A 15,480-nucleotide genomic window follows, 5' to 3' on the forward strand; every position below is an offset into this window, starting at 1 on the left:
GAATAACAAATAAATAGAAAATGGAGCATTTCAGCAACATTCTTCAAAAAGCCGGACTGCTGAGCTTTGCGGATAAATACATTTACGTAGCCCCGAGCTTGCACTTTGATGTTACGTAAAAGGGGTTCACATGAAAAGATGAAATTAGTGCATTGGCAAGGAATTAATCTGCTAATAGAATTCGTAGATTTCTGGCGATTCAGATGGAGAGTGTTTATTCTCCTGCTGAAGGACAGTGCTATTAGGCAGATGTTTGGCCACTGCAGTATGTGCAGCATCCTTGCATATTACATTGTTACTTGTTTTACTTTTTTTTTCATCTTAATACAGACCCTCTGACACCATACTTTTGATGTTGGTCTTTGTGGATCCTGTATTAGAATAGGTTTCTGTAGTCGTACTCCGAGCATTTTATTTAATAAGGCAGCAGTATCTGTTATATAATGCGCCCGGCGCTGACTGAACTTGTTAGTGCAGTTATGATTTCTGCCCTTGAGAGGTAAAGTGGGCTATCCCCCAAAAACAAAGTTTTGAGAAAATGAGCTTCAAAGTCGATATTTTTTCAAAAAATTTGTGTGCCTACAGTATACCCTACAATAGATATATATCATAGGTAGCACAGAGGTATGACTTAGATAATAACAACTTATCCAATTGAAAATGTGGGATAGCCCACTTTACCTCTCAAGGGCATATTTAACAGTCCCTACATGACACAGATATTCCCAATGGTGCTGCTTTTGTTAGACAGGCATAGCTAGGAGCTAGCTGGGTGCTGTAAGCGACTCCCAGGCAGCATTAGCCGGAGACCAAAGGTGGATTCGTGAGGACGGCTTTCAGGAGGTGCTCTGACCTGGAAGGCTTCTCCGGCTGTTGGACCATGGTTTGCATAGCACCTGGTTCTTGCACCTCCTCCTCCCAAAAACCTCTCTTATCCAGGAGCCCAAAGCCCAATCGCAGAGAAATTTCCGCAGCTCCTCGGGGGGGGGGAAAACGAGTGTAACGTAGCGGGCCGGTGGAGAAGGAGGCTGTGACAGACAGGGGAAGGATGCAGGCCAGCCAGGGAAAGCTGCCACGGAGCTGGGGCTGATAGCCAGGAAGCGGCCGCACGTCATGTTCACGCATACATTTCGCGAGCTCCTCCGACACCTGGATTTTCCACCAGTATAAGTGCTTTTTTGTTCAGCTTCCAGAGTGTCATAAGACACAGCCCTACCCATCTCCGCGGTTCTGCCCAGTGCATCCAGCTCGCCCAGCAGCACATCACACGTGGCTGCCTGGTTATCCAGTTCATTCGTATATAGTTGTCATGATTTTTAAATATATATATATATCTCTACTGTTATTATAATCAAATACGTGCATGGATGCAAAAACAAAGTATTGTACACATGCCAGTGGAGACAGAAATATTAAACAGAACGACAGCTTCCCACCCCCTGCTATATGCTGATTAGTACCAGCCTTACACATGAGTTTGTTGCTTTCCCTTCTCACTGAAATCTGATCTGGCATCAGTAAGGACCACATGGTGACATGTTGGCAAGATAGGTCACTTTTCTCTTCATTAGCAGACGGGTCATGCAGGGTCACGGGGGCAGAGGGGGTTTATATGTCCAGGAAAGCAGTAGCTTGTGCTTCCCCTTTCCATCACACTGAACGCCTGCCAAGTTCGTCACCTCCCTGCTTTTATACCTGGAGTTTTTGACCTTGTTTATGTTCATTTACCAGACGGCTCAGCTCAACGCGACTTACAGCGCTTGCTGTTTTTACACAAGACCTGGTCGGGTGTTAGCACAGCTGGATAATTTACTGAAGCTATTATGTTTTAGTAGATTTCTCAAGGTTACAAGACTGGCAACCACCCCACCCCCACCCTAGGATGTGGACTGACACTTCTTAGGGCCAGTTCCTGAATTATCAGGAACCTGCTACCCCTTTGGGTGAAAAAAAAAACAAGATGGAGTGTCCAGGATCATGGTGAAAAACTCGTGACACTGAAAACTCCTCATTCCACTGATTCCAGCTTCCAGAGCATGGCAGCCTGTATTCCTGTTAGCACGGCCCCCTGGTGGCAGACTGTGGAAATAAGTTGAACATTAAAATTAAATAAAAAAAAAAAGACTTCTAGAAATGGAATTGGAAGCTTCATTAGTGCAGAATGATAATTGAAAATTAAGGTTTATCAGTGTAGTTCTACAGGTATTCCATTTCCATTTAAACATCTGTAACAACATCTGTAACAAAAATGCAGCATCTACAAACAGTGGAGATGTCAATGAATCAAGGATGGATTACTCTCCCAATCTAAATTTAAATTGCACAAAATTGGGTAATAACCCATGGTTACCATGCACAAGAAATTGCTCACTTGCTGTAGAGTTGTTCCATAATAAATAAATTGTTTGGAGTCGGAATCTTGCACGGTAATGATAATAATAATCGGTAATGATAATAATAATCGGTAATGATAATAATAATCGTAACAACAAAAAAACAGTAATAACCCTTAACTGCACGATTTGAAATATTTTTGTCGGGATCATCATTAAGTCTGCTGTTAAAGCAAACAGTAAGTTTTGGCACTGGGGGGGCACTGTGCCTTAAAGTGGGTAATAATGAGTTCCTGATGTGGAGCCTTTAGGGCGAAAATGTACAATCTTCTTTACGAGGCTGGTCGTGCCGGGGGGGGGGGGGGGGGGGCGTATACAATGTGGGCCTGACGTGAATCTTTTCTGATCTCCCACTTCGTGAAGCCGATCGCTCCCGACAATGCCCTCGCCTCACACGCGTGTTGAATAGCACACGCTAAAGACCTCGGGAGGACGGGCCTTTGGTGCGGCGAGCGCCGGGGAGGGAGGTGGTTCCTCTGAGCCGAATGCTGGCTCTCGGCAACAGCCTCCAGACTAAACAGATGGCTGGAAAAGCAAATACGGAGCGTGTTCTAAAAGCCCGGCCGCAGTTTGGCTAGCGAGGGCCCCCCAGCTTGGTTGAGCCATGTCTGAAAAACTCTCCTAATACCCCCCCCCCCCCCCCCCCATATTAATATAACTCCAGAACAGTGACTGGTAATCCTGGGACAGAAGAACACAGGCCGTGTCTGTGCCCCATCGTCACAGTGTATCTGTAGTGCATCTCTTAGCATAGCTGATGTATTTCCTGTAGTTCCTCATAGGGCCCACAGGTTGGGGGTGGGGGGGGGTTAGGCTGTGTGCCCTTTCCCTTGCCAGTCATCTCTGACGCCTCTCTCGGGCCGCAATCTGTAATTTCGGGGCCGTTGGGCAGCTGTCGTTTTCTGCGAACGCGCAGGGCTGTAATTACAGCTGGGGGGGAGCCCAGGACGACACATCTGGGAACAAGAGGGGACGGGAGGGGACAGTAATGACAGAGCGGGGCCCGAGGCGGAAGGATGAGCCGGGGGCCTTGGCCAGCAGGGGCCACAGGCAGGACGGGCCGCCACAGGGCCGCTAAATAGCCGGGTCTCTGCCGGCATCCACCCGCACAAGGATCTCTCCTCGCTTTTATTGTGGGAAGGAGATGTTCCTGCCAAGAGCCATCAGAAAGCCCAGGGTCTTAAATCAAGAGCAGGGACACCCCTCCCACCCCCAAGAGTGTACACAGCGGGGTTGTGGAGTTCAAGCCTCCCGTTCCACGCAGAGCGACTCCACCCTCCCACGCTCCCCCCATCCCCACATCCTAACGGTTTTGAGCTCTGTGCACACGGAGCTTACAGGGAGGTCTTTTGTTGAACCCACAGAAGTGTAAATATTACCACTTGGTCTCTGTTTGACTCCCTATTTTCACGACGTGTCCCCTTTGTTTGTTTTATCTTTAAAATAAAAGACACGTTGATCTTTCAAATGTTCAACTTTACGCTGAATCTCTGCGATTCGTTTCCGGGATTTCTCAGCTGTAAATCTGGGGTCGAACAGGAGCCTCTGAATAGTTACGGAGGCTGGTTTATTTGACTGGCCCAAAGAAAGCTTAGTGCTGTTTACGTTTCAACCCCCCCGACTATCAATCCTGCTGCGTCTCTAGCACTGACCTGCCAGCATTTATTTTGCTTTGTGACCTTCCTGCCTGTTCACGACTACCGTCTATCGCGGGCCGTCACTCTGTGGGCAAGGGGGTCTCCGTGGGCTGCTTCTACCTTTCAAGGCTCTTGTCTGTATGGACCAGAGAAGCCCTCAAACCACAGGGGAACTGGCAGAGAACTGAGGGTGGGGGGGATCCTGAAGTTTACTCACAGCCTGTGTGGGCTCTGTACTGCCACACATGACCAGAAACCACTGATATGATTGGCTGACCCAAGTAACACATGAAACGGGGACCCCTTCTACATGATAAATCCTTTCTAATGTCCCCACTGACTGACTGCCCAGTTTAATTAGGGCCTCGTTACTCCGCATGTAGCCAGGATGTGGTCACGGTAGAGATGGCAGAGCCCGGGTAGTGTTCACGTCGCAGCATGACCGCGCTGTGCGCTCCGCAGCTTCAAGGTTAAACGCGTACACACACTTGGCCCAGGTGCCTTGTACCACGTCCAAGCAAAATTGTCCCCCCTCCCCACTACCCCCGCTGGTCGGCACTCACATTGTGCTTAACCTTCCCGGGTCCAGGCGCACGTTTGTCATCAGTGTGCAACTTTTGGTGTTGAAGAAAATATAGGAAAAGTGCTATTGCACAGTACAATAGAGTTCATGATTGATGCTCTTATTTTGAAGCTTATTTGGAGTCAATGTAGGCGTGAGGACACACGGCCCCCATGGATTTATTGAGTATGCGACGCAGCGGACTTTCATTTTATCATGTTGCACGTGTAAGAGGACAGTCCTGCATTTCACCACATAACTTGGGAGTTTCACGCATTTGTTCCTGCATACTCTCGTCAGCCAAAAGTTCCAGGGAATGCAGCACCTCTGCCGTAGATCAAAGTGATCCCTTTGTCATCATATTTGGTAAATGTTGGCCTAATGTGAGTAACACCCTAAAATATCCAAGCGCAAAAATGTGTATGACTGTAAATCGCATCTCATGAAAGCGGCAGGCAAGTGGCTGAAAGCAAACGGCTAAACTGTAATTTCTAGTTTCCAAATGAAAGACTGCGAAGTGTCAGAGCCGAGCGAACAAAGCTCAGAGACAGATCTCGACTTACAAGAAATCGACTTGAATAAATCCGGATTTACACAAATAATATTGACAAAATCGTTTATGGAAGGATTAACGCAACATACTTACACTATCCTTCCATTTAATGTGTGCCCCTTCTTACATATTACTAGCGTACTTTTGAATTGCGTGTCATTTGCTAAAAAGTGTCTTGAGTGGCATAGGGAGGTAAATCCGACTTGCGTAAAACTTGACTCACGTAAGCGTTTGTGGGACGGATTTCTTACGTCAATCGAGAACTGTTCAGAAGCGGGGGCAAGGCTGGTGACGGTGAATAATACTTATGGGTACATGGAAAGAAGGTTCTGGTGAAGTGTTTATTTGGAATTGGTCTGAAATTCTAATGTGAACCTGGAGGCAATTAAAAAAAAAAAAAAAAACAAGAAAGATCGAGCGTGACTTTTAAGCAAAGTATTTATTGTTAATTACAAAGTTGTCTGGCCATCAAGTGACAAACAGGAGCTTCGTAATATGGATCAAAAAAGAAAGGGGGGGGAAACATGCTGTTAAGTGAAACATTTTTATTTACACCACAAGAATGACAACTCGTCAAATTGGTAAAAAATAAGAATAATTCAAAAAAATACTGGACGTCCAACAACTGTCTCGAAGTGGAGCTGAGAAAAAAAGACAAGGTCGGCTATTAGAGATATTAAAAAAATGCAAAAAAGTAAATCTGTTTGCCCGTCAAGAAAATGTAAAGCCCAAGAAAAAGTAACTATGTAAAATCAAGCTTAAAAATACCTTCTACAAGATAATAGCTAGCACAATGGGACCCACGACCATCGATACATCAGTTCATACCGAAATCAACATGTAGAAATAACAGAACAGTATGATACCAAGCAACCTTAAAAAACCTCAAAATGCAGAGAATAGAAGTATGTAAAACAATGTAAATGGAAGGATAAGCCAGCAAACTCTTTCGAGAGAACGGCGAGTCGTGTGGAGTCGTGAGCCCCGCCGCCAAGTGGCCGTGATGCAGCCGCGAATCTCAAGTGAGACAAAACGCCACCAGACTCGGATGCTAAGGCCCGTCATGCGAGAAAATGGGACGGATTCCGGAGACGTCGGCTGACGGTGAAAGTCACCTCTTAGGGCCGGGATTGGACTGTGCCAGCGCGTAAGCTAACATTGCGCTAACATTGCGCTAACACATCCGGATCAGTAAATCAAAGGCACGATATGTGAGAGTTCGCGTGGATGGATTTAGGCCTGCGTGCGTGTGTGTGCGTGTGTGAAACGTCAGCGCATCATTCAGATCAAGAGAAAAAATAACCTGATGTATCCCACAAAATCAAAACCAAGGCGTGTTTGCTTTGAAAATCCCGATATTTTATAGTTGGTGTCATAGACAACTGTCAGAGGTCCCAATAAAAGCTCTGCTTTGTAACAATGAAAACGAGATTTTTTTTTATACTTTTCTGTTGCTTTTTAAAGAATGTAAAATGTTGTTAAACCACAGTGGTCGCAGATATTACTGGCTGAAGTGGTTCAGACGACCTGATGACGACGTATTTGTCCAATATCTGGAAAAAGCCCTTTGTAGACTCCAGATGTTCTCCAGAACGTCCACCCCATCACCTCTTAATCCCTCCCACCCCAAGAACTTCCACAGAGTAAAGAAAAAAACAGAATAAAAAAAACTGAAAAACACAGGCAGCCTATCAGGTTTTGTATTTCGTGTAGTTTACCTATAACAATCTACATAAATACGATAAAATCTATCGTCTGTATGTCACAAGTGCGAGATAAAGGTTTTCGTAAAATATTCAAACGTTTTAAGTAGTTCCAGGTTCACGTTTTCATTACAAGTAAAAAGCACATGTTGTAAAGACAAGAAGAGTCTGTCTGCTCCTCGTTCCCCAAGCAAAAATAAAGGAATCGGATCAGACTGTCATTGACGTTCGCGTTCCGACACTGCAGAACACACCGGCCACCTAGTGCTCTTCTGCTGTGCAAAATGTGTTCGAAAGGACAGACAGGCATGCGAACACACAAACCATGCAGGCTACAGGGGCAGGGGGGTGTGGGACGCGGCAAAACGTCACTGATACAACCTGGACCCTTCAAATAAACACAAAGCAATCAGGCCCGGCTCTTATGGCAAGAAGGAATGGTACATGGCGAAGTGGAAGTTTGGGAGAAGGGGAAAAAAACACAGTGGAATGTCTTTATTGTTATCAGAAATAAAGTTAAAGACTTGCTTGGTTCAATAGCCAGTCAGACTGAATCATTAATGGAAAAAAAAACAACTCAGAAGTTAAAAGAAGTACCTTCGCTAAGACTGATGTTGAAGAATGTTCTGGAAAAGCTGGCAAGGGGTGGGTACAGTGTAAGGTGTCAGCTTGAGTTAGACCCCAGCTACCCCATAACGTGCACATGGCAGTCAGCCACGACATTTTAAAAAATATGTTTTCCTAGCTAAAGCAATGCTGTGAAAGAGTTACTACAGCAGCTTGGACAGAGGAACGGGGGGGGGGGATGGGTGTGTACAGTGGGGTCACACACCCGACGTTAAGCAGGTGAAAATGCCACAGCGTCACTGGTTATGAGGTGGGGGGGGGGGCAAATTTCTTTTAACAACAAAAGTACCACAAAGCCACATTGAACTTATTGATTGAAAGCTACATGGCTAGATTTTTCTGGGGGGGGGGCAGAAATCCTTTGGGACCCATTCATCACTAGCTAACAGCATTAACTAACAACACACTGAACCCCCCCCTCCACAGAACTCACCCCAGCTGCTGAGTAATGGAGAAACCATCAGTGCGTTCCTGGAACACACAGCTGGTAATGTGAGCCACTTTCGCACGGTGCCCCGGCCTGGAAGGCGGCGACTGAAAAGATGGCAGCCAAAGGCAGGCTGGGCTGTGAGCCGCGGCCCCTGGTGACCCCCAGCCACTCAGTGGCATTTCCCACATGCCTTCGGGGGAGAGAAGGTAGATTCCGGGCCCAGAATAAAGCAGAAGCCAGGTGACATGCAGGGGATTCAAATTCAATCCCGGTATGCGAGGTGGACCCTCCAAGCCCCCCTGGAGACAAAAAGCAGAGGAACTAGCCAAACACGAGTTAAAATAGTCCCGCGGCAGCCAAGAAACCATGTGACGCTTATCTGCCTATCAGCAACTCCTCTCCACCAGAGGGGGAAAAAAAAACCGACCGATTCATACTTGGCTGTGACCAAACCTCAGTGTGCTGACTGATATAGCTTGCGGGATCCTCCCCGTGTGCTGAGATCTGCCCCCGCAGTCACTAAGCTGGAGGAAAGGGGGTGTATTCTGTAATTCAGAGTATGCTGCGGTCAAGAGAAGGCAACCAGAAACAAAAAGAAGGGGGGGTTAGGGTCAACGATTAAAAATTGGAATGTCCCAGCTGCGAGGGATACAGGGATGAAAGAGCACCCTGGATACGATGTACGGAATAAGAGCACCAAGGAGCGTCCAAGCACCGGGTAATGCTGGGTACTTCATGAAGGCAGGTCCCTACCCCCTCTCACGCACAGGAAAACAAGCATGTTAAGGAGCCCCACCTCCCCTCATGGCTGTGAGCTCACAACCAGGAAATGATCGAGGATGAGAAGTCGTAACTTTATGGCTTGCCTCTGTTGTGGCTGGAAAGATATGCGGGGGGGGGGGGGGGCACTTACAATTGAATGTGGCTCATTTTCACAGGGGTGGAGTCAGGCTGTGAGACAAGTGTAGGTCTCTGCAGGCTGGAGTTGTGGACATTTCGAAAGATTAGTGGGCGTGTCAAACGGTTTGTGGGCGTGTCAAACGGTTTGTGGGCGTGTCAAACGGTTTGTGGGCGTGTTCAAGAAGAGAGAGCGGTGAAGTGGGTAGAACCATGCATGTAACTTCCTTTGCGCTTTCACGAACTACGGCAGTAAGTTTAAACAAGCAAAGGATATATGAACAAATATGAAACACCTTTAATTACAGATGTCTACTACATAGCTGTTGCCTGACCTATGTGGCTGGTGAATGTCTGGAAAGGAAAGTTTATTGACAGCATTTTCTGGCAATAGAAATGACCTTTCGACACACCTACTACTCCATCCTGGAGAGATTTGCATCTGTAGCAGTGCCTTTTCGGTAGGACAGGAGGTATTAGCATGCTTTAGTTTGAGGAATAAAAAACAGTAGGACATTCAAGCGCAATGCTACTGTATGTGCGTACTTTGGGGGGGGGGGGGGGGGGTTACTGGGGGGGGGGGCACACCCAGCCAAACTTGACATGTGGGAACATCTCCCTGCAAGACAATTTTAAACAAGATTGCATCATTTATATATTTATATATATATATATAATATATATATATTTATAGATTTTTTTTCCATATATAAATCTACTATGAACAGAACATATAGTAAATACACAATTGGTACAATGCAAAAGAGTCCAACTGCACCGTTCCTAGACCCCCAAGGCCAAATCCCACGACCGGAAAGTCTGAACTCAATCCATACGGAATCCGCAAAATGCGCGAACTTAATCTCGAACTGTACACACAACAAAACGCGTAAACAAGAAACCCCGAAACATTCTTAGGAGAACACAAAAATTAATCATAAAAATAAATGCTGTACAAGTCAAAAAATACACATGACCGGGAATAAAAATGTCTTAAAAAAAAAAAAAAAAACTGGAATTGTCATGGAAACCATGTCACGGAATCTCCTGCCAGCTGAGGAAAGATGACAACGGTAACGGCAAAAGCGTCCGTTCTCACGTTGCAATTTTTATCGCATCGCACAGAAGGATTGTAATATCTGATTGTGAGCTCAATAAAATAAGGTAGTTGCCAAGAATCTAAACATTCACTGGAATCTAAAAAGCTGGGACCCCCCTTTTGAGGTCAGTCTCTATTCTTCTCAGACCAAAAAAATAGTCAAAGTCACAAAAAATGATCAGTTTACAGTATGTATCCCTGTATACATATATGCCTTATACGTATACAATATATACATATTAATGCAAACATTTATGTGTGGTTATTTCATATAGAATTAGTGTATTCAGTTTCTAAATCTCATGCAGGTTGTCCAAGAACACACACCCATCATCCCCAATGGAACAGTTCTGCTACTCAAGCCTGGTGTCGGACCCGAGTCCCACACCCCGCCGGCTCCCCCACTATCGCACCCGGGGACAAGCGGAGCCTGGTTCTCTCACTCCAAGCTGCAGTCACTTGAGCGGAAAGAAGAAATAGAAAATTAAACAAAAAAGGAGGGGAAAAAAAAACAACTAATCAAGACAGACGGTTTGAGCTGCTCGCCCATTAAGCTCGGACACATGAACGCCGAGAAGGGAGAAGCTCGACCGCAATTCCCCCCCGAAGTGTAAAAGAGTCCGTACGCCGGCGTGGACCTCAGGCCCGCGCCGATAAGCTTGCATAACTAGTGGCACAAAACTTCAGCTGAAAGCAAACTCATGCTTTGTTTTTTTTTGTTGATTTTTGTTTCTTTTTCTCTACTAAGACTTGTTAGCATCTTAAACAGCGTCTGGCAAGCTGCTCTGGTACGGTACAGTATGGTACAGGACATGCTCCTTAATTTCCTAGAAAAACAGACTTCTTATTTGGTCGAGGGTTAGGACAGGCGCTACATGGGTGACCCTAACAGTCAGAGGGACACGTCAGCTCGGATGCCATCTCACAACGTTGGCCCCTATTAAATCGGCAACTACCTTACAGTCCAGTTCATTTACACCTTAATAAGGGACTAATAAACGGGTTTAGGTGGAAATAAGGGGGTTTGGGTGGGGGGCAAAATCCTCCAAAACTGCGTAAACCAAAGGCTGCCCACATGCTGACGGTTCTTGTCCTTCTGTGGCAGAACTGTGTCCGTCCATCCCAGGGTGGTGGGACTTGGGGGTGGGGGCAAAGGCTCTCTCGATTACATGACATATTTAAGGCAACGTTCATCTGAATTCATCACAATAACCAGCTAGGTCTTTTAAAAACGAACAAAACGGAACATAAAACGAAAAAAAAGGCACAAACGTTCGGTTTTCCCCACATGCTTACAAAAGCCGGAGCGAGGCACCCACGGCGAGAAGCGTCCTCTTCCCCCAGGAAGCCGGTGCTCATCCCACCGGCATTCCCAGGTTCTCCGTGACGTGTCCTTCAAAGCAGTAGTTATCAAATTGGATGAAAGGAATGAGATCTGTTTCTCGTAAAGTCCCGTCGTTCAATAAAGGGGACGGAAACTCCGAGGATGGGACGAAGGGAGGGGCCGCTGTGCATTGCCCCGGCGACAGGGTGCACCTTGCTGACCGCGTCGGGTGGCTCAAAAGCACGGCTCCCGCATCCCGCGTAAAACAAACCGCTCCGTCCGCGGACCAGGCCTAAAGTCTCCACCGCCGGGGTCTGCACGCGTTACTCCAGAGCGGAGTCTCAGTTTGTCTTCGGTCCGTTTCGGCTCCCCCGTTCTCAGGCGCTGTGCCCATCCCCCCCCCCGGTGAGCTGCCGCCAATAGGATGCAGCCAGGAAGGGGAAGTGGGAAAGGGGAGGCGGGACTAAAAAGAAACGGAGATAGGTGACGGGCAGTGTGGAGTCGTGGACTCTGATGTTGCCCCCTTTCTGCGTGTGGATGTCTCAAGGCAGCCCCCCTGGGCCGCCACTACATGGGAGGCTCCTCCTCCATAGGCTCCTCCTCCGGCCTGCAGGGGGCGACAGAGGAAAAACAGGGGAATCCAAAAGAAAGGTCACATGAGGAGAGAGATATGTGAGTGAGGACGGAGCACTGTGGTCAGCGATGCCGCAGGCCCGGGTAACGTTAAGAAAGGGACCATCGAGCAGTTTCAGCACCGAGCAGAACATCCCAGAAAGTACTGCGTACGGCCCCGCAGAGGTTGGGCCAGTGCTGCCTGGTCAGGTGACACACAGGTTGCAAGTTAAGTCTCTGTCGACCTGCTACCTCTACTCGCGGAGCCCCCAAGACTGCCCCCCAACCCTTTGAGTCACATGATGCAGTAGCAAGGGTAAGATCCAACCAGCTCAGAAATAAGTCACACATAGCTACGGGAGAGGACAATAAGATGACCCAGGAGCACCGTGCGCCCCAAAGCCATCCTCTGAAACTTGCAAGCGCCCAAAGGGGTCGAAAAGACCAGCTTGAAGACCCCAATACTGCCTGACACCCCCCCTGAATGGACCAAACAGTACAGCATGTTCTCATTCTGAATCCTATTTTATAACAACTCCAAATATTCACATTTTATTTTCTTTAAATTACTCGACGCGACTCGAAACAATTCAAATTGCAGTTACTCGGTTTCTATTCGCCACTGTTTAAAATTCAGCCGGATGTTTCTGGAATGTGACTCTGGCATAAATTGAGATCCCGCCGTGTTTAGGGGGCGGAGATGGCGAGAGCTACAGTGAAGAAGACAGCTAAATAAATTACTGCACGCCGCACAAGCATCTGAGGACGTGTCCCCGACGTGCCCTTGCAGGGAATTTAACCGAAAGTGCCTCGATAAAATATCCAGCCAAACAAATGCGTGGAATAACTAAGATCGCCTTGGACACGAGAGCATGCAATCGGGATGCATAGCAGAGCGCAGCAGGAGTGAAGACTCCGTTCTCTCTTGCATGGATAGATGTTTCTAGTGTGGACAGATGCTTCTGGTGCATCCTGGACCTGCTCGTCCCAGTGCTGGGCGATTTTAGTTCAGCCCAACCTCACACCCCCAAAACAAATTACCATCTGTATCATGGGCCATGTGACCTCACCATGTTGACAACGTGGCACGTGTGATTCTTAGGTGCCTTAATTAAGAAAGATATGATTGGTCATCCTTGGCGCCGTCTCTCAAAGCTATGGGATAATCGACGGGCACAAGGGTTAGGGTTAGGGTTAGCGAGAACGATGCCCTGCATCTACCCCGGGCATGTCAGTGGCCAGATGTAAGTGCCTGGGTGCTCAAAGGCTCCTGCCACTTGGGGGCGATACCTCCAGGATGTTTTCCATCAAAGCCCCGGCTGAGCTCAGTAGCACAGCCCAGTTGAGAATCACCAAGGTCACCTGACATACGGGTCTACGCGCCTCCATTAGGTGTGTGAAATATGGCGGCTGAAGAGGCGGAGAAAGATGCTTAAAGTGGAGGGAAAGAGGGACAAAGGGTGGGGAAGAGGACTAAAGGGGCAAAGAGAGGGTTAAAGGGTGGGGGGGAAACTAAAGGGGCGGGAACCGTGGCTAAAGGGGCGGGACACTTCAATACCTTTTCTCCATTTGCTTGGCGGCCACAGACAGTGAGGCCATGGCTGTGACGGTCTCCGCCTCCTCGGTCTCACACTTCTGGGCCTCGATCAGGGAGTAGCCCAGCGTGGAGGCGTGTCGCTGTACCGAAGGCCAGTATTTACCTGTGGGGGGGGGGGCAAGATGTTGAGCCCGGACGGAGCTCACTGACTTCCCACAGCTCCTGTAGACGGGTACTCACTGTGGATCTCCAGAACCTTCTCCATGGAGCGCACAGCATTGATGTTGGGCCTCTGTTGCAGCACCTCCTGGGGCAGCGGCTCCAGCTGCCAAGGAAGGAGACACGCGCCTATAATCGCAGGCCACGCCCCCTTGGCAACCATCATAACACATTTATGTGTCTGTTCTTGGTATGTGAGTGTGGGTAGCAGGGGAGGGGGGGTCCCTGTCTAGAGTTATAATTCTGTCATAATGAATCGCAAAATATATATATATATATATATATATTTTTTTTTTTTTGTAGCGGAGGTCGCGGTCTGGCAAGCCCTGTGCTCCATCCAGAACCATTCCATTCCCTGCCGGCTCCTCTTTTTCACCACCATGCTAAAAGCATATAGCCAAACATCTCACTGGGTCAACACCAAATGCGACGCCTGGCTTTATTAATACTTCCTGCGGGGAAATGCTCTGTGGCCCAGAGCGCAGAAGAAAAGCAAGACCTGATGCCTCCAGGACAGGCTGGGGGTTTCGTCTTGATCAGGACAAATGGGAGGAAGATGGCGGGGAGAGGAACTATAGATCCCGGCATTGCGCTCTGCCATGACGTGGCCGCTGGTGGGCGCAGCGCTTTCGTTAACCTCTGGGTTCAGAAGGCAGGGGGCAGGCAAGTGGAACGAGAGCGTGCACGCACATGGACACGGGCACAAGAACCCAAGAGACACACTGGGCGAAAAGTAGCATATCCAGGAGTATGTGGACAAAGCAAAACAGCAGTGAAACCCGCTGTTTGGTGGAGGTGACTGGACAGCGGCAGAACTTTGCCATCCGCACCTGCAAGCACCCACAATAGTCTGAATGCAGCTGTTAGACGGAGGTTTTCAGGAGCTGGCTGGACCACAGTTGTAAGCTGATGGCTTGACCTTTCAAAGCCAGTTAAATTGTATATGTGAGGCAGCGGACTGAAGTTTGCCCCTCATCCCCTGACCTGAACCCCCCCCCCCCAGTGCTTATTAGCAGGATAATGCCACGTTGATGTGCAGATCGGATTTAATAATGAAATATACAAGTTGCGGGTCACATGAATAAAATATACATAAAAGGCCGTGTCCCACTTTGACCACTCACGGGCCTCCCCCCAGTAACTAACAAAATAGCTTAACAAAACAACTTGTTCACCCTCCATTGTTTTAGGGTGGCGGTGTAATTTCGAATTATGCGTGTAGATTGATGCATGCTATGACCTTTTTGCATTTCAGTGCAGTGGGACAGAGATTCAGACTAGAAAAATATGAAGAATTCAAAACTACGATAAAGGCAAATAGCAACACCGGAGCTGCGGGCAGAGGATCACTGACAGTGTAAGAGTTTGATTGGATTAGGAAACGCTGGTTTAAGTTTTATTTAAGTTTTAAAATTTAAGTTTTGTTATGGGTGTGATGTACTCATTCAAATATCAATAAAATTCACACGTAATCAAGAAAACAAGGGGTGTGCAAGAGTCTCTATCAACTCAAAATGCTGAACTAATATCTCATTTTACAGCAGAGTTTGCCTCTTTGTCAAATCCCGTACGAAAAAAAACTCCAGGACAAGCCAGAGTGTTTGGGAAAACCAGCTTCTTAGGGCAGGCAATACACCTACTTATCTTTGATTGGTCCAAACGCCGAGATCCGGGATCATGAAACCTAAGCTGCTCTGGAGCCGTTTAGCTCTGTAGCATGAATTACTGTGGTGATGAGTCCCGCTTGAAAAAGAACCAGCGATCAGAAAGCCAGAGTTACCGTTACTTATCTGCAAAGTTATCCGGCTCAGCAAGGAATCCAGTTTTGTGATACCGGTCCCTGGTATTTATGTTAAGTGCGTTTTTTAAGAAGCATGAACCATTAAT

At 47.6% G+C, this 15,480-nt stretch overlaps 1 protein-coding gene across 7 annotated transcripts in view; it reads right to left on the reverse strand.

The window, feature by feature from the left end:
* Window positions 1–9,384: 9,384 nt before the first annotated feature.
* The window catches only part of LOC125709461 (histone deacetylase 4-like), a 94,273-nt gene continuing 88,177 nt past the window's right edge, over window positions 9,385–15,480 (reverse strand). For 3 of the 7 annotated variants that reach the window (XM_048977937.1, XM_048977933.1, XM_048977936.1), the window contains exons 26-28: window positions 13,615–13,699; window positions 13,396–13,537; window positions 9,385–11,832 (exon numbers count right to left, since the gene is read on the reverse strand). In XM_048977937.1, coding sequence (XP_048833894.1) covers window positions 11,793–11,832; window positions 13,396–13,537; window positions 13,615–13,699 — 267 coding nt within the window. In that variant the 3' untranslated portion in view covers window positions 9,385–11,792. The remainder of the gene's footprint in view (window positions 11,833–13,395; window positions 13,538–13,614; window positions 13,700–15,480) is intronic. The other 4 variants (XM_048977940.1, XM_048977939.1, XM_048977941.1 and 1 more) reach the window with 2 other exon arrangements.

This window comes from Brienomyrus brachyistius, chromosome 16, assembly GCF_023856365.1.
Source record: "Brienomyrus brachyistius isolate T26 chromosome 16, BBRACH_0.4, whole genome shotgun sequence".
NCBI lineage: Eukaryota > Metazoa > Chordata > Actinopteri > Osteoglossiformes > Mormyridae > Brienomyrus > Brienomyrus brachyistius.